Source organism: Trichoplusia ni, chromosome 2 (assembly GCF_003590095.1).
Source record: "Trichoplusia ni isolate ovarian cell line Hi5 chromosome 2, tn1, whole genome shotgun sequence".
Classification (NCBI taxonomy): domain Eukaryota; kingdom Metazoa; phylum Arthropoda; class Insecta; order Lepidoptera; family Noctuidae; genus Trichoplusia; species Trichoplusia ni.
Genome location: NC_039479.1, coordinates 10,531,591 through 10,556,994, shown reverse-complemented (window position 1 = coordinate 10,556,994; position 25,404 = coordinate 10,531,591). Strand labels below are relative to the sequence as shown.

The window sequence follows — 25,404 nt, the reverse complement described above, 5'->3', positions numbered from 1 at the left end:
TTTTCTTATATAATTTTTCTGAATTTTTGTCAACAGAACCCTTCTATGTTAAAACGGGATAGATGCTGTCTGGCAGTCCCAGCTGTTCCAGTCGCCCGTACACTCCATCCCTCTCCGTCACTTAGCGGCCAAAGATCCAAAACGTCATAAGTATCAGAATATTGCCCTCTGGGTCTTAGGTTCCGAGATCTCACCTTAATAACTTACATAAAGTTTGACGAGTCTAATCTTTACCGCCAATTCGAGCATAAGTTTATTATTTCGTTAGGTACAACGTGCTCATACAAGCGTTAAGTCTGAAATATATATTTTTACAAATTTTGCTTGCCGTTAGATTATCGAGTAATGTGAGTAATTTTTTTTTATGATTTTACCTGATATTATTGTGTATGATCCTATTAAAGTATATAACGAAAAAAAAATATCCTAATTCCTCTACATTTTCTATGCTGACATATAGAAAATAAATATAAAAATGTGATAGTTAATAATTTCAGATATTTTTCTGAGTTGCTCAGGTTAGGCAACGCCTTTTATCTTAATGGCCTGCATGCCACTCGTTGTTTTGAATTGTGTTACTAGCGCCATCTAGCTTTTCAACTGTCACTTGTACAAATTAGGAATGTTTCTTTTGAGCGAGTCTCACGTACAAATCGTACTGCACGTAGGCGAATGGCGTGCAGTAAGTTTAAGTAAAAGGGCAATAGATGGCATTTTTATTGGTCAATGTGTTCCTATAAATAGAGAGATAATAGAGGGGTGTGCAGATAATGGGTAATAGGACTTTGGTAAGTCCCTTTACGTTATCAGCTTTAGAGAAAATATAATTTTCGTTTGATAAAATGTCATTATTCATTATCATTCTCTCATACCAGCTGTACCAGCAATACTGTCATTGCTGGTACAGCTGGTATGAGAGACCCCTTATTTTTGTAGCTCGAAATCCATAAAAAAATTTGCCCACATCAATTAAACAACAGGTTTAGTAAAAAAGCTTTTTTCATAAAAATATATATTATTATCACATAACACACAACACAAATTCATTTCAAACATAAAATTAAAAAGATTAAAAATTCATAAAACTTTGTTTAAATATACAAACAAAAGCCGTATTTGCACCATAATAAAATCATCTATATTCCATCAGAAAAATAAAAAAATAAAATTATTTTTATCATAAGAATTATTAAAAACAGCCATGAAAAACCAAGGGAAGGGTCCCCCGTAGGTAAGTAATACTACTAATTTCTGTATCAGTATTGGAGTTTCTAGCATTACTTTAATAACTAAACATTTAATACCAGCAATAGGAAAGTGAATTAAATAAAACAGGTTTTCTTTTGACATTCTATTTTAAAATGAGAACTGCTGAGTGTAGCAGTAGTTAACAACTTACACTTATTCAGCTTATGGTCAAGAAAACATCGATTTGTAGCAATCACTACATAAAATGGTTATCTTAATTGAAAATAAGTTAAATAGAGCTGATTAAGTGTGAGTAGTCCGTAATAGGTAACTTGGATGGAATTTTTAAATTTTATAATTATATAATTACTGGAATAATTAGAATCAAATAAAGCTGGCAATGATTGAATAACTGGTGTTTTAAATAACAGTTTTGTTAGGTCCTTATATAATATGTATGAACACATTTTTATTTGGGATATTTGAATATATTGTTTAAATATATTTGAAACCGGTGGTTATTACTGGAATGACATGTATTTGTAAGGAACGGAAAAATCGATCTGAAAACGGTTTTTATAAATTGGAACTTATTATTATTCTAGTTTGGAAGCGTTATTTTTCAGTACAATTATAATTTGTTTTCAAATAGCTTAGATTTATGTTAATAGGAAGTTTCTTTGTTTTGGTTATCAATATTATTTCTTAGATTTAAGTAGTTCAGTTTCTATAGGAATTTTTTAGTTATTTAATATTATCATTATACAATTTACTCGGTCTAAAATGATATAAATAAAGTAAATTAAGATCGAAACCCGCAATAAGCAATAGTCAAATTATGCATTATAATACTGTAAATGATTAAGATAAGATTTTTCATAAGATAGTTTTGTAATAAACCTATGCCAAATACTGAAACGACACTCGGTTTTAATCAAAGTTAGCCTCATGCTGTCTCTGTCATATTATAGCGTATAATAGCGACAGGTATACATATTTAGGAACGTTTTGAAGTTCCGTTTCAGTATTCGGGAGTTAGTTTCTTATCTGTAGTAGTAGACATCACACCATGTTTTATAAACACATTTCTATGCTGATTATTTTTATATATTATCTAGCCCAGTTGCTAAGATTGTTTTAATTAAATTAAATGGAATGAATATTTAAATAAAATATGTTGTAAATAATAAAAAGAAATAACTTCAGCTTTAATATAGAGGTCGTGAAATTTGGCGCGAATATTGGAATGATAAATACATTTTTAAGTATAACCTATATAGGAGTTCCGTGTAAATAAGTTATTGAATTAATTGATTTAACATCGGGTGATTAGAAAGCATTTAGCAGTAGTTTAGTTACATCAAGTGTATACTATTTTGATAGGTGTTAATGATTAATAATAATTTATACATTATTTTAATTGGACGCAAAATAATTATTTCATTTTTTTACTATGAAAACTATTTGGCTGTGAAGTATAGCTCAAATGCACCACTGACGCTTAATAAACATAGTATTATTGAAAAATAAATGGAAACTCTGTAGAGAACTACATCAGATCATCAAACACTCACATTTAACAAACTGACTATACAACCTTACAATATCAGATTAAATATATTGCACTTACATCCATTTAAAACTTATTTATAAAGAGGTACGTACTTATTATGCAATCGTTAATTTTCTATGTTGTTAACTTGCCTTCGCTTTGGCAATGTTCGACCATCATCGTCAATTTTCGTATTTTATTGGAGTTACCATCGCTTAGGCATAGGCGTGACTGATGTTGATCGTCGAACGTAGAAAAATATAGCAAAACATCGAAATACAACACAATACACACGAAATAAATTATGGTATTAATAATATAAATATTCTCATCATTAATCATTAAATATTCTCATCTCAACAGATTCAACGTCTAAAAATCTCAATACGTCAATTCTTAAAAGTTTATTCGTTAATTTATCTGTGTCAATTTAAGTTGTGAAAAAATAAATAATTTTCATAGTGTTTACGTAATATACTGCAAACTAGGGAATGCTTTCTGCCTGATATTTACAGGATTATAAGCACCAAACTAACTCACAAATCCTATTGACACAGATATTCATGGCATATTAATCCAGGCAGTATCAATAACATTAATATTATTAAGTCCAAAGGGCGGTCGGCATCATACCTTCCATTGAGGTATTCCTTGGAGTCAAGGTTTCGTTGCAAAGGAAATCTAGCGGCATATCTACTAAATACCCTTGTATAAGGTCTATTTTCCTGTTCGCTAACGCTGGATCTGTGTTCCAGAGGTTGTGACAGTGCTCTTCTTGGTATTTCTTTAGTTCAGCGAAGGAATGGACCGAGTCCGTTGGGATGGTTTGGAAGACCTAGAAAAAATGAGATGATGATAAATTGCTTGTTCGATAAAACTTTTTTTGATTACGATTTTGGTTTGTCTGATCCGTCCTTACTCAGTATTCAATGTTAAAAAGTTATTTAATTATTCGTTTTTTTAACTATTTTCTAGGAAGAAATCCGTTTGTTTTTACCTTTTTCTTGTCAAAAATGTCAATTTCAATTATTGTTCATTGCTGGCATGTTACTGAGTGAGTGCGTGAGTTATTCAGATTAAAAAAAACTTTTCTAACACCAACCTCCTCATAGATATCAGTATTCAATTTCGACGTGGCCTTCCAGTGGTTCCTGTAGAACTGGTCGCAGCAGGGGTCGTCGAGCGACAGCCCCCGTTGCTCCAGGTCCTCGCCCATGAGCCCCAGATGTTCCCGGAACAGGCGCTTGCGCAGCGCGCCCGCCACGCGCCCGCACGGGTACGCCTCGCCGTTCATGGTGCCGTCTGTGAACTGCTCGTCCTGGGAGGGACACGTGTGTTAGTAATGAGTGTCTATGAATGTTTTGATGAAGGAATTATGGTGGAATAGAGAAATAAGGCTATAATTTAGCGGCTGTTAATTGTATGTTTAAATACACGTTTTCATTATTATATGCAATACGTGGTATTTTGGAATGAAAAATACAAGAAATCTCAACACGATAATGTTTTTTTTTATGATTTTGCGTACCTAATTATAAAAGGATAAAACAATGCTTTACGAATATTAATAAGAATGATCCTTAGATTATAAAAAATAGAAAAGGAGAGAAATAAAATTTTAGTTTAATAAAATACATCATATTTAACAAAATCAAAATTTTTAAACTACCCCACTCGTACCCAATACATTACAAAAAATGTTAAAGTGCCACATACCTGCAACAACACCGCAATTTCCGAATCCCTAGTCCCGATCATAGATCTATCATTGATATTCGCACTTCCACATATGATAGTCTTGTCGTCAGCTATCAGCAGCTTGGAGTGCACGTACACGAGCTCGGTGACCGGCTCGCCGCCCAGCACGGAGTGTGTGCGGAGGCCGTGGAATGTGATGTATTCTGTGGGGTCTGTGACGCCCGCCTCGTATAGTCGAGTCAGTATAGCTTCGCGAGACCTGTGATGGTTAAGATATAGGGTATTATGAATTAGATAAGGATACATTTAATTGGTGATTTTTGACAAGTCAAATTTAGATAAAAAAAAAAATATGAAAAGGATAAAAGTGAGTAGAATAGAAAGAAAAACGAACAATATATACGTGGAGGATGAATTACTTTGTTGATTTTAGGCGTTTATGTTTCAAGCAACGTTTTAATCGCATTTGAAATAAGTATGTTAACCTCTAGGGATAGCGTATCAGATCAACAATCACTTTTAGTCTTAAAGGTCGCAATTGAATCACGTAAAATGAATGACGGATTTTATACGGAAATGATCTTAATTATAAGTCCAAATGTACCACAACGTACATCTGTCAAGTAACGTCCACATTACGAGGTAAAGCTAAGACTGTGTATGCGGCATACCGGCAGATGCTCTGGTAGTTCCAGTGCGTGACGGCGTGCAGCGAGGTGCCGGAGGGCGCGCCCACCTCGCCCTCGAAGCCGGGCAGCAGCGGCATCACCACGAACACGCGGAAGCGCTGCCCCGCGCGGAACGCGCGCATGATGCGGTTGTACAGCGCCTCGCCTATCTGCGGGACGCGCATGAACAGGATCCGAATGGTACGTCATAGGCTCGAGACAGACTAAAATGCTTCAATGCAGTTGATTCGACTACACACAGTTTGTTTATTGACTGCAATTGAACTGCAATTTGACTACACGTTTGCAGTCAAGTCAACTGCATTCAAACTACAATTTGCAGATGCAGTTCGTCTGTCCTGTGGCTATGGCGTGCGGATATACATATCTAAAGAGTTTAATGTTCTGCAATTACCTATTATTATTACAAGTTTTGATAACGCGTACCTCATCTCTAAAAATAATCCCACTGTAGTGATGGACGTTTATCGCGAAACTTTATGAAAAAGCATTATAATATATCGCTTCAAAAACTGCATAACTAATCAAGAACAGCCGAGTGGTATGGGGCACTAGACCAAAGCCATTACACACAACATGTCAAGGGTCCAATTCCCATGTAGAAAAAACATTAAAGCAAGAATGGCAGTACAGTGTTTGGGTGCCTTGTGCATGAAACTTGAATATTTGTGAAACTCCCCGCTACACAGCCAAAGCGGGATACGTTTTTTTTTAAATTAAGACGAATAAAGCATTATTATCCTTATATCACTGTCTCTGTCTCACCTGGTTCCTAACAGTGACACTAGAACGAGACTGCGTGATGAAGAATTGGTTCTCTATGTAGACGTAGTGCTGCGCGCGCGTGATGGTGTCCACGTAGGCCTCGTGGATGCTCTGCTCCACCGTGTCGGGGTCCAGGAACCCGCCCGACCAGCTGGACAGGCTGCGCAGGACCTGGGGGACGACACAATCACATGAGCATTTGTGCTATTGGATTTTGGATCTTAATTATGTGTGTATATGTGTTATTTCAGCTTGTGAATCGCATTAGGTATAATAATAGACTGAAGTCAACATGTTAATAAATAAGAATAAAGTGACGCGTGACAAAATTTTCTCCAACGTTTGTTGTTGTATGTTTTTTAGTAAATTATGGCAAGGATTGAAGAATTCATTCAGACAGGGTGCAGGAAATAAAGGCAATACGCCTAACGTAAAAAGTCACGTCTAATAATATGATTCAGGAACGTGTTATTTGTGTTTCTTATTGCGGTATTGTTAATAGTAAAATAGCTAATTTAACATTTACCTGACACGATACGTTGTTGATGTCACACTCGAGTAGTTTGTCTAGGTCATGCAGCGGTTTAATGTTGTCGTAAGACTTTGGTAGCAGGTACGGGTAGTTCGGGTTTTGTCTGTAAGAGTTAAGTGAAAATTTACACGTTAGTGCTTTGTATTGATTAAATCGTTCGAACAAGGGAAGTTCTCAGTTCGGCTGAAAATTTGTAATGTACATTTTTATCCTGTTTTCGTCTTCTCGCAAGTGGAAAGAAATAATCAAAAAGTCTTAATAAAGTTTTACAGTAATTACGGAGTCGGGTTTCTTTAACAAGACTTACAAACAGTAGCCAAAATGCATATCAGTTGCATACTATATCATTTATGAATGAGTTCATACATAACTATTGCCAACCGAATAAAAAAGATTCTCGGCCTGGATGAACCCGTTTTGATCATTCTTTTTTTTTATTTATCTATGCATTATGTCCATAATAATTTCATCAAGTTTGGTTCAGTATTATTTGAAGTCGGTTGATAAGAATTCCTATATGAAACCTTCAAAACGACATGGAGTTTATTTGATGTGGTCACCTGGCCTTCTGCAGCTTGATGGCATTCCACCGCTGTATGAAGTGTCGGGCCACGTCGCGCGCGGCGGCGCCCTGCAGCAGCACGCCCACGTCGTGCCACGGCATGCGCGGCGTCGAGTTGCGGTCCACCAGGTCTGCGGAGTGTACGGCGTGAGGGGGAACACTTACTGACAGAGAAGGGACAACATCTTCTCACTGAACGTCAGATATTATGTATCGAAGGAACAGCAATAAAGTGCTGCAAAACGCTTTTATAACTCAAGTTTTTGTGATCCAGAGGAATCGTTTTCAAGTTAGAATCATTGAGAGTATAGCGAGTTAGAAAACAACATACACTACAACTGCAAAAAGACTGACTCGCTAAGATGACTCTTAATTCTTAAGTTATGTCATAACACTCTGAATGCTCTTTTGGCCAAAAACGGTATGGAGAATGGGTTTAGGGAGAGGTCACTTAAACAAACGTAAGAACAGTAATTGACTTCAAAGTTCAGTCACGCAAAGTAAATTCTAAATAGCGAAATAAGATAATAAAAATAATCCACTTCTGTTTAAATAGATGCATCATATTTTAGATTAAAGTTCAAAAAAGAACGGCGTTCCCATCGGGCAACCTCGTGAATAAAAAGAGACCAAATTAAAAACTAAATCTATTACCAACAACTCACCAACAAACGGCAGATCTAAGTTATTGAAGTCCTTCACAATGAAGTTGGTGTAGTCCTTCCCTATCCAAAGCTTGTTGTTCACTTCATTATCCTCCAGCTCTTCCTTGGTCCTCTCCGTGATCACTCTGCCTTCTATCACTTGTGCTAGAGGTGTGGGTTGGCTTACATGTCTAGATTCTATCTCTATTGGTGGTACACCTGGAAATGGTTATAAACACGGGTTATGAAACGGGCTGAATTAATTATTAGATTAACTTGAATCTATTACATGGATTTGTCATATTAAAATTTAGTATTTTGGACCTACATTATGTACAACTCATAGAAAAGCTTCGAGAAAAAACTGCATGCAACATTTGTAATAAACTTATGATTTATTTCAATCTGTGTGAAAGAACCAAATTTTTTGTTGCACATAAAACATTTTTCTCATAAATGACTACCACCATATCTTACCTAAGGCATCAGTAAGTAATATCTGGTCATTGGACAGCGCATATTTCTCCGCCTTTTTCCTTTCTGAGTCATCAAACTTCTGTTCATACCTCTCCTCTTCATATGGCGGGTACAGTATACTAATAATATCTTTCCCTCTGTCCGTGATTTTGTTCAGGACATTTCGTTTCTGGACTTCAGGGGATTCGTGCTTGTCGTGTGGTGGGGGGTTGGTGATGAGGAGCTGGTCTCCAGGCTCCAGGACCGGGAGGTTTTCTGGGGTAGGTTCTACTGGTGACGGCTCTGGTTCTGGCTCTTTTTCCTTTTGAGGGTCGTCTTGTAGTGTGGCGCTGTAGATGTTAGGTTGAAAGATTAATTTAGACAACACATAAAGAGCAATGTATTGGATCCAGATCTTTAAATGGGCAATAGTACATTTAGCCCTGTGTTTAAGACTCAAGCGCTACCTACTGCGCTACCGAGGCCAGTAGGCCCATGCAAGCTATCTAAGATCAAGAGTACTATGTCATAATAAGACTTAGTCTAAACCAAGTAAGGAGTAACACCACAAATTTGTTCGTAAGACTCCTAAGCTCTCTTTGAAATCAATTCGAAGAGTGTAATTAGAAAAATTCACAATCAAGGTGCTACAAACCATGAATACATATATATATATCACACCCGCAATGAAATCTCTCCACTACTTTCTCGACTAGTTTAGCCAAACCAAATAACAGCATGAAACTTACTCATTCAAACTAATAACTAAGTCTTTGGAACTCTTAGCGAGTTCCAGCGCAGCTTCCAGTCCGTTCGTGTGAGGTAGGTACAGGCCGCCGCCGGGAGAGCTCGACGTCTTCTTCTTAGTTCTGATCGTGGAGACCGGGTGGGGTCCGTTGCCTAGATCTGTTAGCCTGGAAAGGATTTGTTTACGTTTAGACGTCGTGTATGAGTTAGCATAGGGTCTGTTTAAAGGAAGCTTTATTTTAATGGGAGGATGCTCATTTTATCGCCAAGTGTTGTACATTCTATTGTATAAGGAAGAGAATAGAAAGAAGGTTTTTGAGGAGAAGGGACATTGATAGTAAACAAAATGAACCTTTTGTTGTAAGTCTAGAGTTCTTTAGTGTACTTCAACGTTTAGATACGTTTGCCTCAGATTTTTTTCCAATATATCTTAAGGAAAATCCTTGGTATAACTTTTAGATTATAATTAATATATAGATTTATCACACGATAGCTTAATCACGATGATAATTCGTTTCTATCGAATAACTAAATCACGCTAAATCAACTACCATAAAAATGATGACAAAACGTGATATGACAATTAAAACCTGCGCCGTATTTATTGTTACATTCGCATAATCAGACATATCAAAAAATTGTAACGCTTCCTTCAATTAAATAATCACGATTCAAAAACATGAAATTTTAAAGTTTTTTTCAAGTCTAAACCTGCACAATGATTTGACGAAACTTTGATGGATATCAACAATTTTTTTCATCATCATCATCATCATCAGCCTATCGCAGTCCACTGCTGGACAACATTTCTTTTGCTGTACTGATATTTTTCAAAACAATGCCTTTATTATGTCTTATTCTTTATTGTCTTACCTATGTTTATAATCGTCCCAGCGTCCATAGCACAGGTCGATACCCCCAACGAAGGCCACGGTCTGGTCAACACACACGATCTTCTCGTGATGCGCCCAAAACAACACGCCGTTCTTAGCGTGGTCGGGGTGACGGAAGACCTGGGAGCATACAGGCGGGTCCATAAATAGAGAATAAAAAAAAACTTGCGAAAAATAATGCATTATTTTTTGGGTTTTATGATGTGTGTAGGACACAGTGTAATAATTCTTCATGGAAAAAGTAATTGTAATTAGAGGTAAGTATTACCTTAATATATTCGCTAGCTAGTCTACTTTTACTGTAGAAACTGTTGATACCGAGCGCCATTTCGACTTCTTTGTACAGCATTATAAATATTTTGACTCCTTGCGCCTGCAAGTGAAACAATATAATTTTACACACATATTGGGACTTGCAACAAACTGGCATGCTACTGAAAACTTACTAACACACCAACAGATGGTTGAAATATTTTTCGAAGAACAAGCGCAATTATTTGTATCTCTTCAAACGTCGTACAGTTTTTTAAAAAGTTTCGGAAATAATTTAATATAATATATTATTTTACAACTTTCACATAACGCCATCTAGTCTCAAATAATAATATACTTATATTTTTAAATACATACATAATATAGAAAAGTTACTCTCAGACATGACCCCAAATGATCATGTTCATCACACAAACATTTGTCTTGGGTGGGAATCGAACTCATGACTCATCACTACACCAACACACCAAGTTGTAAGAAACAATACGTACCGCTTTCCTCTTCAACAGTACATCAAGCCGCCAGTAGGTCCCGTCGAGCGCGGGCCGCTTGAGGTATATCTCGGGGCTGAGCCACCAGTCGGCGATGTAGATCTCCTCGCGCGCCAGCTCCAGCGCGTCGGCCACGGCGGCCAGGTAGGCGCGCCCGTCCACCAGCGCGCCCACCGGCGTGGCGGCGCGCGGCGGCGCGAACGAGTGGTGCACGTTGGGGAACGTGAAGTCACGCGCTGCGGGGTAGGATGGACACAGCTTCTGATACTATGGGTACCGGCACAGATCTTGAGCGATCGGCTGAAGAGTGGGGATCGCTTTGCGCATCGTACACTCATCTATACTAATATTATAAAACTGAAGTTTTTTGTTTGTTTGATCGCGCTAATCTCAAGAACTACTAGTTCAAATTGAAAAATTATTTTTGTGTTCAATAGACCATTCATCGTGGAAGGTTTTAGGCTATATAACATCACGCTTCAACTAATAGGAGCGAAGATACAATGGAAAATGTAGCAAAACGGGAAAAAATATTAATCTTCGAGGAAATCCGTTCAAAAAATCCTAACTTATATCTTCTAACCACGCGGACGAAGTCGCGGGCAACGGCTAGTGACCGAATAAAACGCCAATCTGAGCCGTCTTGAGGTGCATGCAACTGCATCAAAAAACGAATCACTCATGCCGGCTATGACGCGATGCGCTGCGGGACAATCACAGCACTTAATCCACCCCGTGCCTCACTTCATACCGCAAAAGGGACCCCAAAAATCACTTCTGCGCAGGTGAAAGTCAGCGCTCAAGATCCGTGCCGGTAACTATAACTATCGTGAAAATGATTTATTATTGAATAATGTAACTGTTTACGCACGCGTATTTATCGGAGTGGCCCGACTAGAGTCGAACTATAATAACAAATTGACACTCAACTCACCGGTCTGATTAGCAACAGTTTTGAGATAGTGCATCCACTCTTTGCTCTTTCTCTTCGTCCAACATTTGATCACCATCTGCCGGCTGTGGTTGAGGACTTGCAGACCATGGTTCAGGCCCGTGGAGTACATACCGCTTGACACCTCGAATCTATTGAAAGAGAAGGGTTATGTTAACCTTAACCATTAGTGATGAGGTTTTATGTTGTATGAAACAATGTATCAGTTTAGATACTGACTTCAAATTAGAGGAAGCTGCAGGACCTTCATGTTGCTTCTGTAGCCGCGACACTGGTATAGTTAGTCATATTATTATAGTTGACCAGTGGCGAGATCAATATATATTATCTAAAAACTTAAGGAACTAGAGAGTGGGGATGACAAATCATTTAGTTCCAACTTAAAAATGCTTTTTCTTTTTTTTGGAAACTAACCACAGCCGTGATACTTAATTTGATAACAGATTAATTTGACTGACTGTCAAGACTGATAAGGCTGATGAGAGTTAGCCTAAAACATCCTCCTATAAGTATATTATTTACATCTTCCTTTTAACAAAACCATGCGAATATGTTTATAAGATACCATGATGATATACAATAGTAATTTACATATAATGTACATATTAAAATGTGAACAAGTCGAAAGTTACGATGACTTGGAATTCGTTGATGAAACATAAACCGACGATGATTTATTAAGTTATCAAATCTATGAACAGCAGTATTCCATATCTAACAAAAGTGAAACAGATAACACAATTTTTACTGACAGTTACATTTCATCACGATGTGACGTCATATAAGTCAGTTTGCCAGTAATAATTGTACAACATACACCGTCTATGACCATCGTTTCGCTTTTGCAAGATATCACTGCTGACGTTATAAAGAACGAAAGTTACATGAGATTTTATCAGGGTATGGTACAGAGATTTTTTATAAAGACAATATTATTTTCACACATACAAAATCCACTATATACTTACAAATCATACGGGGCTGCGTGAAACGAAAAATAATGTATTAATTGTATGTGCCTTCATATATAAATAGAGACATTACTTTATAACTTATACATATAGGAATATTGTAGTAAGTACCTAATGTACCACTTATGCCACATTTTAGGGCAACATTACGCGAAAAAAGTCTTGTTGAAGCATAACTTAAACCAACGTATAACAGAAACAATGAATAACTGTAGCTTACCCTTGATCAAACAGCATGATGGCTTTAATCACTCCATCTCGAGGTCGTATGTAGCCAAAGAAGGTATCCTTCACGAAGAACCATCTTTCTTGCCACTTGGCACACACCAGGCCAGTACAGAAGTAGTTGCACCTGGAAAATACGGAGAAGTTCTTCAATCAAGTAAAAAGTTTTAACTAGAGTATGTATAAGTCGATCATAAAAATAAATAAAATAATTTGTGAATCTTCCTGTCAATCCGTTCTGCCATTATTAATGCTATCAAACTACATCGACAAGACTTTTTCAATATTTTTAACTCTAAACATATGTAAAAGTCGATAGATGGCGCTGATTGCCGAGTCTGTAGAGAATAAGTTTGGGAATCTTTCCTGACAAACCATTATCCGAATATCAGTGTCTCAGTGTCAATATCTAGTTACAGTTTATTTTAATTCGGTTATCCCTAATAACGAAAATAATAAATAACGGCTCAACTTTTAATTCCTTTAAAAAAATCTCTACTTATCCGCAAACATTTGAAGTTGACTATGTTTTGCGGGCAGAACTGAGGGCAACAGCTGGTTCAGCAAGTAAATACATAATTCCTACGCTATCTAACCTCACACAAACCATGTTGCCAAGCAGTCCGAAGCAGTTGCAGCCGGCCTGCCCGGGCTGGGTGGATCCCGTTCGCTTCTGTATCATGCCCTCTTTGCCTTTACTGCCGAGCTCCGCGACGAACGACAGGGTTGATACTTCGAGGAATTTAACCTGAAATATGCAAAAATAATTTAGCTTTTGGTTTTTAACAGATGTATCATTGTTATCTTTTTTTCTAACGAACCACTAAGCGATTTAATTCTCGTGACACATGTCCAGGTCAACTGGATTCGGAACCAGCTTTCCAGAGTTACTCAAATGCTTGTCCGACGCAGGGATCGAGCCCATGACACGTCGCCAACAGTACGCTTAGTGTGGTGACACCAAACACCCGGATATCCGTGCGGTTAGTTAACCAGACTCTAGTATTTTGAGAGTAGCAACGCAGCATAGTAATATACATACTATTTTCAATTAACAATTTATTTTTCAAAGTTCTTATGTAAAGTTCTCTTACGGTTTCATGATGATTTCTGTATATCGAAATGTTGAGTAGGTTGTACAGATATTCTTCGAGCTGTTTCATACGCAGCTGGATGCCGTCGTATGTCACCATCACTTCAGGCTTTTTTGGAAACCTGAAAGAATAATAACAGATATTAGAGTATGTAAAGCTATTTTAATGTTTTTTCTTGTGTCTCTCTAAAAGTTATTCGTGAAGAGATAGGAAAATATGAGTGCTTACCCATATCACCTTAATAATGCACGCATTTACACTTGTGTGTAGAACTTACACCATAGAAAAAAAAATATCCATACTTCTTCACAAAACTCACCTAGGCAACGCCCCTTTCCTCTTCCTGGGCCTAACATTTCGTTTCGAGTTGCTTCTCGGAACTGCTTGTAAAGCCACCTTCTCCGCTTTTTCTTCAGTATCCACAGTATTCTTAAAGCTGGCTCGTCTCGTCTTATGGTTCTTTGTTGGGAAAGGTATGTCTAGAGAAGCCCTGTATAGTGTGAGCTGCTGGTGGAGATACAGGATGTGCTTGTAACGCTTCTTGATCGACCAGTTGAAGTCGCCATGTGTGAGGGAGATTGTGTATCTGGAAATGCAAGATAGGAAACTATTTTTAAATTCGTTACAGAAAATATTATACTGAACTTGGTAATAAGCCCTTCTTTGCCTGGCATTACTTGGGGTACGACTAATCAAAAAGAGCAGCATTAATATAGAAAAAATGATTTTGTATGCTTCTTTTATTACTGCATATTCGGTCACAGCACTTTCAGCGGGTAATCATAGTAATTTAAAGACTATTTTTTTTGACTAAAGAGTTTAATTAACAGGGTTTTATTTTGTATATTTAGGCTACAAAATCCTGCGTCAGTAATTAGTTTTAACCTTGACCTGACATAGTAACGACAAAAATAGCCGCTTGTAGCACAAACTAAAACAAACCGATGACGGATTGATTTTCATTCAAAAACAAGATTAATATTTTGCCTACTAAGAGCGTAGACAGGAAAGTCAACAACACATACAATAAAATAAATTATCTACATTGTAAACTTTATCAATATTTTATAGGGAAGATAATTGTAACAATATTTGCACTGAACGCTTCAATATTGCGTAGGCGAAGCTACTTTCCTGAATAAAATTCAATTAAATATATGAGTAGAACTCGATGAAATCTCGTGTGTCGTCACTTATCAGTACACTATTTACCGACAAGTGACGTTATCAAGCCCCCACTTCCGCACATTTCACAATTTCTGATGCCTTTTATCCTCGTATCGTATATTGATTTTATTAAGTGAAAATCCATCTCATCATGAAATCTACCTCCCATTTTATTTATTGTTAAAATTTCGTTGCTGAATGAAGAAAGGTAAATCTATAAAATATTATAAAAGAAACAAACGAATAAAATACCCAAAAGGTCCTATTCATATTTTCATGAATAAAATATATACCTATAAGTAACACTTGATAGAAATGTAGGCAATAACGCCAATAACAGCATGTATTAGTAGAGGTACACACAATTACATCAGTGATTCACTCTGATAATCGTAATCAATGCTCGAGTTAGTGTCTAACTTGCATGTTATTAGCTAGTTTTTTTTTTTTTTTTTTTTTTTTTATTCCACAACTTTCACACAACGCCATCTAGTCTCAAACTAAGCAGAGCTTGTATTATGAGTACTAGACAACTGATAAACATACTTATATATTTCTAAATACATACATAATATAGATAAATTACACCCTTATTTATATATTAGTTTATTAGTGTCGATGACTACTGAGGGCTCATTTACATACATTATGGCTACCTATTTCCTTTTTTGTTTTATGTTAAAGCAGTATTTGCAAAATTCTGAATGACCAAGTTATTACCAAACTAGGAATAATTTGAATTTTTAATACACAAAATCTTTTTATAAGCATTGTTCGTTGTATTGCAACAAATGCAACGATTTCATACACATTGCACACCACACAATATGTATTAAATTGTACTTATATTAAAAATAAATAAATACAAAATTGTGGATTAACCATACAGCTGAAATATAGGTATCTCCTGAACCTAAAAGTTAACAAAAGAAAGGAGACAGCGCGACATTGCTCGTAGCACTTTCTCTTTTCCACATCAGCAACGGTCCTGCTATAAAAGCATATAGTACTGGCGACGGTCGATTACAGCCGTAATGAAATTGAAAGTATATGAAGTGTTTAATATTCCGGTTAAGGGTAATGTAGCGTGGACAAATGGCATTTCTGTTTATTTACACAGCAAAGAACCGTTACGTGGGCCACATTCTAATACTATTGTGCTATTGAATTGTTTGCATTGAAAACATCATATGGTTGAAAGGTCAATGTTAAGATTAGTATTATTATACTGTCGAGAAGTATTGCATTTATTTAGATTTAATGCCAATTGTAAGCAGTGGCAGAAAATACAAAAGGCATACACCTTATGGTAGGTGCTCATATACTGGAAAAAAGCAATTTTTAATTTTCAAGGAAACAAAACTTCATTTTTAAGACATCTATTTACATTAAAGTAATTGACATTGGCATTCAGACCCAAGTCCATACAAAACATTAACGAGAATGGTTCAGACAGTCAAATAAGTTTAAAAAAAATTATTTCTTTTGTTTTTTTCCTGACACTCTGCAATATAGGTAAGCAAGCAATGAAGTATCGTCATTCTATTAAGTACTGTCAATAAAACAAGCTTTGTAAGATGTTAAGTTAAACCTACATGCTTACACAAGTATTACTTAAATGTTAGTAGGTACTTCAAGTAATGACAGTCAATCGTCAATACTCCACTTGTAGGTACAGTCTGCCAGCTAGTGTTTTCTACGAATTCTGGTTATCTAAGATTTTTATAAATAGCTATAAAAACTATTGCTTAAATTACATCTTTATTCCTAGTATTTGCAGTTTTAGCTGCAGAAACAAATCATCAATCAATTTCAACAGTCTAGCTATTATGTTTTGTCTAGCTATCACGGTTCATAAAATAAAAATATTCATTTTCTTAGAAGCCGTTAGTCCAGACTCTACTATCAATCATTATTGAGAGACGTCGCTATACACGTGTATTCCGCCGTCTCCCTTCCACAGAAGTAACAATTACATTAAGACTTACTGGAAGGCCCTTTTCATAAACCGTTATCTATAGTGACGTAAAAAACACAATGGAAAAGTAAAGAAAAGTCGGAACATGACTAATTCGTGATATCAAGCGATTTTGTTATCAGCCACCATGATTTGTACACCGGTTATCTTTTAACTAACCAAGCATTAATTTTGTTTTATACATAGGTGAATAAGGGATTGCATCATGTGCTTGAAATTTTAATTAACAAGTATTGTATTAATATAATGGCTTTTCAGGATAGCGTTGATTCTGATAGTTATCTATTTTCCCTTCAATTGTTTTTGAAGAAGTTCATAGACATAATGAACAACACCTTCCTAATCAGAATGACGAATTAATGCCTAAAGAATTACATCATACTGCGTAATTTGTCAATATTGCTCAATTTTTATACAATACTTCTATTTAAGCTTGGATGAGAATGACATAAGACACACCCCTACTGCTTTAGCCAGAGTCACGGGATTGCTCGTGCATGCTCTGCTCGACTCTGGCTGGCTCTGGTAAAAAACCCACCCCTCATGGCACAAAACACAACAGCCGTGCTTCTTGGTACTCTGAAATCCAACACTAGCGCTAATTCGGCACGGTCGCACCAAAAGACGCTTATGACAAAACGTTAATCGATCTTAGTCTCGATCGATAATACCATTTTAGGAGCGAATTGAAAACAAAATTAAATCAGTTTCAGCACTAAGCCTAATGTATCTGGTAACATATTGAATGAAAAGAAGACTGATACTCTTTACACAGTGTGTGGGTGTATTTGGCCACGCCTTCGCGGGGAGCGGGGGAGGAGCGTGTTGGTTGCATTGCTCATTATATCAAATAAACGGTACTTTAATAAATATATTTGAAAAATAAAAAGTGCACATTAATAAGTGTTCAAACGATAAAATCATTGATAAAAACATACTTTCATTCTTCAAGTCCGTAATCATTAGCTATGCACTTAAGTTCGTTAATAAGATTTTAATCTTGATGATTCATAGTATTCGAGTTGGTACGTAATACAGTATGTAAATTCCCTTCAAGTATGTCTTAGGATATAAGTAGATAGTAAATTAAATTTATTATCTATTAAATCCGTTTTCTTCTGATATTTAACTAAAAGCTAATCTATGCTTGCATAGCGTTCATATGTTGGTTGGTTGTATGGTTATGTTTGGATATAAGTGTTAAAACAGTTCTGATCTTTTTGTTGAATTTGAATACCATTTATGTCAACCGTTTTTTATCTTGTTTAGGTACTTACAAATTAGGATTGAGCAGGTGTGTTGTGACGCTTCGTTCGTTCTCCACGAATCTGACCTTTATTTCAACACCCGGAATGAACACTTTCCTGTGCACCGAGCTGAATTTTATCGGCGGGTTGTGGACTGCTCTAAATGGCACTGCGGTTTGCGTGGACGCTGAAAAAAATGTAAGATTAAAGTTGAAAACAGCTGAAAACGTTTTGTTAAATATTTTAAAAGTAATTATTAATTTACCAAAAATTGTGCACAGTAACTACACATCTAGTTAAAGTTCTAATTAATAGTCAAACGAAAATCACTATTTCCAATTGCCTCGCAACTTAATCGATATCTTTTTATACAGAGTCAACATACGTCTAAAATAACTTAAATGTATGCTTTTACAAAGGACGTGTATAATCACATAAAAACCTTCAGTATACAAGGTCGAAGCCTTCATTTGTATAATAGAAAGTATATTACGATTAGCACGATTTGTCAATTACTCTTATCAGCTATTTAAATTGATAACACAACCCACAAAAAGGCTTTCGTTGCCGAATATTGGTATCTAACATCTATCAGAGGTTTATTTGTGATAGTAATAACATTATATACCGGTCAAGCAAGCCAACTTTGCCAATCAAGGTATCTTTGCCCCAAAAGCAATTTATAAACAAATCCATTATAAATCAATTAATAAATCAATTTTAGTTTTATGGTAACATTTATAATCACCTTTCCACCCAAATAATAAATATTGCCATAAAACTAAAATTGTTTCTTATATTAGAGGATTTGTTTATAAATTGCTTTTGGGGCAAAGATACCTTGATTGGCAAAGTTGGCTTGTTTGACGGTACTTGACAATTTAACGTAGTTTTTTTTTCTACTACTTGTAAACTACTAGCTTCTTCCCATGTTTGTTGCTATTATTCCAGGATACAAAAAATACAAAAAAATAGTCTTGAAAATTAAATAATTATTTCAGAAACCGGTTAGAGGGTCTCTAGAATACCTTGTGTTAATATGTTTTAATAACTCTCTATCTAGAGGTATAAAAGTAATCTCATTTGAACAAGTCTTTTTGTCCGATTACCTTAGGAATCATTGATAAGATAAATACGTATTTAATACTTTGTTTTTGGTATTAGCTAGTATTAACTTCGACGTAGCAATGTTAAGGTTATCAGAACTTTAATTTTTACTTTCAACAGGATGTCAAGAATTAAGGCAAGTCGTTACTGATGTACATAAACTGAATTATACAAGCTAAAAAAACTGAAATTAAGAAACCACTATGAAATTAAGAATTAGGCAACATTTTAATCGACTTTAAGGAGGTCTTTTGAGGTGGTTTTCAATTCGGTTTTCCGTTGCAATAAGAATTTGTTATTAACAGGTCGGCCTATTACCGAGACAATTAGACCACCGTATGAGTAATATTAATTAGAAGTCTATAGGCACGTGAGGTTCACATTTCGGGTGACCCTGTGGTTAAATAAAGATTGGTATAGACAGAGATACTATCACATCTGTGAGGAAAACACGGGGGACGATTTGATACGTCCCGAGGGTTTAGGTCTTCTCAAGGCTTTTTTCCACGTATGATACATGATGCTGTGAAACTTTCAATCGTGTTGCTATCACAGTTCATGACACAAAGCCGCTGTCTGTTTTACTTATTGACCACGGAAGCCTACAAACGACCTAGACCTTTTGGTGCCTTAGACCTGGGAATTTTAAGCCTCAAGGGAAATCCGGCCATGGAGAAAAAGAACAAGATAGAATTTAGGTGACGACAATAAAAACCAAATCTCTGTCCTAAAAGCGAACGAAACGCCGACCCCATCAATGATAGAGTATGACAATCGAGAAGAGAGCAATCTACAGTATATCAAAGAGCTTTCTCATGAACGCAAACATGGCTTGATCCCTACTCAAACTCACGCATCAGAGATGTAAAAATTATTTTAATCAAGTATAAAACAAGGCTGACATTCTAAATTTTTAGCCGAATCATTGTAATAAGAACGAATTTTAATGGAACACTTAATTCGAGACTGATAAGTTGGTGATTACAGTTTTCCTTAACATCTGTTATTGAAGTTCCGCTGACGTCTTTATTGATATGACGGTAAAACAGACAAACAACTTTTATTTACCTACAAGTCCCTACAAGTACTGGCGTTATCACTTTATCAGTTAGCGAGAGATTCTAACAGCTCTACAAACTAAAACAATGCTATCAAATAATGTTAGCTGACACTGATTGAGCCTCATCTTGTTTGTTTGGCTTCGATAGGTTTACACTCATTGATTTCTCTAATCGTACATTTTCAAGTTGTTCGTAATCTTTGGTATGTAAGGGACTTAACATGAATGTAGATAGCAGTTGTTTGTTATCAAATTCAAAGTCAACTGGTTGAACCCTTCTTTGTTTTGGATGGTGAAAACATCAAATGAGTTCTCTTCCGCTTTGGGTTGAGCGGAAAAATCTACCCATGTTCCTTCCTTTCCACTTTGTGTACCGGGGCTGCGGTAATCCTTGCGGACGATCTCGCTTAGTACCTCAGAACCTAAGACTAGCGATTATTCGGGCAATTAAAAGAGTTGAAACTACAGTCTATCGACAGCTTAGGACTCTGACAATACAGGATTACTACTCCATGTTAGTTTTTCGTTAATATATTTACAGAACCGAATCTAATACGAATCACAAGCAAAAACCGAACCATACAGTTTTCCGGAAAAACTCTGCTACTGTACTGTATCTTAGGGCTTTCGACTGTAGAATCAAGGTGCTACAAGGAGCAGAGTAATGTAATTGCAATGTCACTTTTCAGTAATAGTAGCGGTCCTACTTCAAGAGCTCATAGTAAGATATCAAAACAAATGAAAACCTTTAACAGTATGAAATGCTTCACAAAGGCACATAGTGGAAAATTAGACTACCGGTTTATGCGCCAAGAATGTTGCAGGGACTTAATAGCTTAATATACAAACGTTATGCACTAAATGGCCGCTAAGTCATGCTAAGTCAATTTATTCGCGTTGAGTATCGATTTAGGCAATTTTGATAGAAACAGACTAACAAAATGTCTGAGATTTATTAAGTTTCATTTGGATATTCACGGTGCCTACTTCCACTATTATTATTATTATTTAATTAATAATATTTCTTAAAGGAAGCCCCTTCCAGTTGTGGAAGCAAAAACCGATCTGTGGCAAATAGTATGCCATCATGCCTCAACAACAATACCTTGTAACTCAAGACTATAATCATAATAAACAAAGTATAGCAACTCACTTCCAGCGCTGTTCCCTTCCTTGTTATCAATTTTATCAGCACTGATAACGGAGAGCGACTCAGGCACTGCCAGACTCTCGTCAAAGTCTGAATCCATGCCAGGACTCAGGGAATCCATGGCGGGAAAGAAGCCTGGTAGGCAGTCACCTGATGCTGACATCGGCGTTGGAGTGTCCATCCCGTAGTTTGTATACCCGTAGAGTTGCTCATCTGAGAACACAGAAAAAATAACATTGAGACAATTGAAGGTCGATCCGATAATCTTAACGGAACTTCCGAGATATAGGATCGCTGAGAAAACAAACCGGAATTTATCTATGACCTACATAGATTTTGGAATTATGCAAAAATGATAACGATAACAATGATTTTCGCAAACTTCTTTTTCTATTTTTCACCGTGAGAAGAATACTTACAAATAAAATCGCTCATGGCTGTATGTTATAGATTTCTAACATTTTGTTACAAATTAAGGTCAAACCCGTATGTGCGTTAACCGGCCGGCCTCCGCTGTTATACCTGTCCTTACCACACTTTATATAGTACATTATCGTTTAATAGTGCGTTAAATAGGAAAAATCCAGTAAAGTGAAACTCAGATTCGCGAAACTGAGGGTTCCCTACAAGTAAGCTAAAGAAAAACGAAGTGGTCACCAATCAATAGTATGACCGTATCGTTCTTATATCTCAATTATAATTTGTCAAAGCATCAACAAATATATCATAAGTAAACATTTCAACAATTTATTTATAATGGTTCATGAATAACAGCCTGATGTCAGATGGATAGACAGACAGCAGTGCCTTAGAAATAGGGTTTCGTTTTTGTCCTTTGGCAACAGGACCCTAAAAATGATATGCCCAATAGCAAATGGTTAACAGAAACCATACCCAGTAAGTTACTTAGAGAGAGAGAATAAAACTACTATATCATTCAATTTAATTCAATTGAAGCCTGTTTAACGTATTTTACTTGCTGATAACTGAATAGACGTGTTTGCAGAGATGATATTAGTTTTATTCATACCTCCTAGGAATGAACTACATTCTTCAAACCATAGTGAGTTCTTTAATGGTGCGGACGAAGAAAATAAAAGTATTTTTGTTTGTTTAGAGAATTGTGTATGAGAATCTACGAAACTAAGTGCAAAATTCTATGGATAGATTTACAGGGATAGATCTATAGGGATAAACCGTGATGTTTTTTAGCTAATTATACTTAAAATGTAGCTATAACATAATTAATAATAAGTATAATAACCATTTATTAGGAAAACTTAATAAACCACAGATGTAAGAACTAAGTGACTGCTAGCTCCGAAAGCCATAAATATAAAGCAATCAATTCAGCTTATCCAGGCCCACTGTTGGACATAAGCCCAAGATGAAGTTTGAATTAATACAGTACTAATACTCCTTGAACATAAAACACCTTTACTAATAATAAATGTTAAGTCACAGCTGTTTGGATAATGTATCTCCAACATGGTAATTTATGGTAATAGGATCACCAAGAATGGTATAATAATACAGGATGAAACACTTGTTGTTTGAGGATGAATAATACCAAGTGAGTTGTAAAAAGATGCCGTGCATACCTGTTTTAATAGTATAATTGAACAGTTGTGCAGTGTGCTGGAATACTGCTGACAATACTTATAACAAAATATCAAATACAAAATTTTACAAAATCCTCAAAAAAAGATTGTCCTCCACATCTTTAAAATTCCTTAACCAATATTTCAAGAAATTTGTCTTGGAACACAGGATTATTCACCTTAAATACAAAACAAACTAAATTATGTTATATGAAGCTTCCAATAGAGTCAGTTATGTGCATCACAGGAATTAATTTAATGGGAATTAATAAATTAAAAAAATTATTAATATTGTAGGTACCTGTAAACACTGCAGAAATATTTTTATTATTAATGAGACTGTTAAGCCAACCTTTAGCCAGCAAGCAAATAAATCTTTTTAAATTATAATATAGTAATATATTAACTCTAAATATCAATCTGCTCATCACTTATTATTATTTTGGTTAATTCATTTTAGTTCTTAGAACATCACAGTATATAAGAAACCTAAAAAACATCTCTTTACCAAGGCTGTTACTTTAGGCGATCAATTTATTATGTTGACACAAAACTGTGTTCAATGTTATTTCCTTGTATTACACGATTCTGTACTTTATACCTGTTTCCTAAGGTTGTTATCTTCACTGATAGTTAAAAAACTAATTATTATAATTCTAACATGAAATTACAAGATAGCGCCAAGCATTTTATTTTTAACTCAACAAGAATCCAGTGCAGTACTATTTTTAAATGCTTAATTAATTATTCTAATTTTAAACTAAGATACACTTTCCAATATTTATACACATACAACAGCTGTTAGAATCAGTAATTGAGTAATATTATCATTATGTTCACTATAAGGAAAAAAGGATTGCTGCAATTGTCAGTTAAAAATTTCTGTTATGTTTTGTAGCAAGCAAAATATTTACAGTTTTAGGTATGTTGCTGTTCTCATTGTTACTTCAACATGCAGCACAATGGACAAAGAACATCAAAATCTATAAGAATGACTAAGATTTTTTAGATAGTGGTAAACATGATAAAGACCACTACAATTAATGTGATAATTATGAGAACCTACCATCCAATAATCACACTATTATTTAATTAATAATAATGCGAAGCTTGTGCAATTTGGTAACTTGTTGTATTGAAATGTATGTTATGAACTATTTAACTCACTGTGTTGAAATCCACACATAAATCACTGTTAAAACCTTTTTTAACACTCACTGCGATATGCCACTGAACACTCATTTAAAAAAACAAAATAAAATTCAAATGGAGAACACTTTACTATACCTCGTTTGATTAAGTTATGGAAACTCAATGTCAACTCTTTACGTTCCATACGTTTGTTGGTTATATTATTTTCGTTATATTCAGACGTAATCACACGGTACCCATTTGAGTGCTGGTAACTAATGTGTTGTCCATTACACGGTACAAAACCAACACTTGTGTACATAATCTACGCCGATAAGATAATAAAATATCACGCTTATAATAGTACTGTTTCGACGGTTGCGAAAAGAGGTTGCATTATAAGAATTCACCGTTTTCATGGCAAAAGTTGTGCCGACGACAGTGAGTCGTCGTTCACGGCTGAGTGGGCAAGACCTTTAGAGGTTTTTACTTTGGGATAAGTGAAATCTTTACTTACTAATTTGACTACGTTTAGGAAACGATGATCGGGAAATACATGTTGGAGCGGCAATGAATGAAACAAAGGCTTTTCAAGCCCGGATGAACTAATGATCAACTCATTCGAGTAATTACAAAGCGAACTCAAGGATTTTCGTGGTAAAAAAGTATGAACTACTTAGAGAAATGACGTAATGTTATCTGTCTATCTCATAAGTTCTGTGGTTATAAACATTTAATGATGTTTATCTACACAAAACGTCAGTCATGCGTGACTGATTTGTTTTCTTTTACCAACATTATTGCCAGATTCTCTTTAAATCGTTTTCAGTTTCGATATCATGTTCCAACCAAATGTTAAATATTCCAAAAATGCTTAACCATTTTTTTTTGTAAAAAGCGTTAGGTGCTAACTAATAATGAGTAGGTATTTTTTAAACAAAACAGTTTTACCAATGAATAAAAAGTTTAAAAAGAAATGCGTTTTTCCACCTAGATGATACAGCTTCTATTATGTTCTTAAGAAAAACTCCGAATACTTAAAAATAATCATTTATAAATTACGAGTTTCTATGTAAAAATGTTTACTACCTCTGAATCAATTGCATTTTCGACGTCACTGACTCACGTCAGAATCATGATGTTATTATTACTTAGACGTTTTGACTGTTTTCATTACGTTCGGAAATCACTGACTTATAATAAAGTGAAGTGCGTTTAGAAATCTACCACA

At 35.5% G+C, this 25,404-nt stretch overlaps 1 protein-coding gene across 3 annotated transcripts; it reads right to left on the bottom strand.

Moving 5' to 3' along the window:
- Window positions 1-995: 995 nt before the first annotated feature.
- Window positions 996-24,991, bottom strand: LOC113507031 (phospholipase D2). Of its 3 annotated transcripts, none has more exons than XM_026889901.1 (21): window positions 24,691-24,991; window positions 21,445-21,654; window positions 18,155-18,311; window positions 14,052-14,318; window positions 13,733-13,853; window positions 13,235-13,386; window positions 12,634-12,765; window positions 11,425-11,573; window positions 10,491-10,726; window positions 9,995-10,099; window positions 9,707-9,846; window positions 8,836-9,000; window positions 8,108-8,436; window positions 7,652-7,849; window positions 6,985-7,117; window positions 6,419-6,527; window positions 5,893-6,063; window positions 5,110-5,276; window positions 4,457-4,697; window positions 3,843-4,058; window positions 996-3,575 (listed from the first exon to the last, which is right to left on the bottom strand). In XM_026889901.1, exons 2-21 carry the CDS (start codon window positions 21,620-21,622, stop codon window positions 3,345-3,347), a joined length of 3,597 nt encoding a protein of 1,198 aa, XP_026745702.1. In that variant the 5' UTR covers window positions 21,623-21,654; window positions 24,691-24,991; the 3' UTR covers window positions 996-3,344. The 3 variants fall into 3 exon arrangements, with proteins under 3 accessions (XP_026745702.1, XP_026745691.1, XP_026745699.1); XM_026889890.1 differs by lacking the exon at window positions 24,691-24,991 and adding an exon at window positions 24,330-24,684; XM_026889898.1 differs by lacking the exon at window positions 24,691-24,991 and adding an exon at window positions 24,210-24,303.
- Window positions 24,992-25,404: the final 413 nt, after the last annotated feature.

Excerpts from the sequence above, each read along its gene's own strand:
- LOC113507031 (XM_026889890.1), bottom strand. The coding sequence starts at position 24,495 with ATGTACACAAGTGTTGGTTTTGTACCGTGTAATGGACAACACATTAGT. Across the intron at positions 21,655-24,329 it reads CCATAACTTAATCAAACGAG|ATGAGCAACTCTACGGGTAT; the intron begins GTATAGTAAAGT and ends CTGTGTTCTCAG. Across the intron at positions 9,001-9,706 it reads TGGGACGATTATAAACATAG|GCTAACAGATCTAGGCAACG; the intron begins GTAAGACAATAA and ends AATCCTTTCCAG.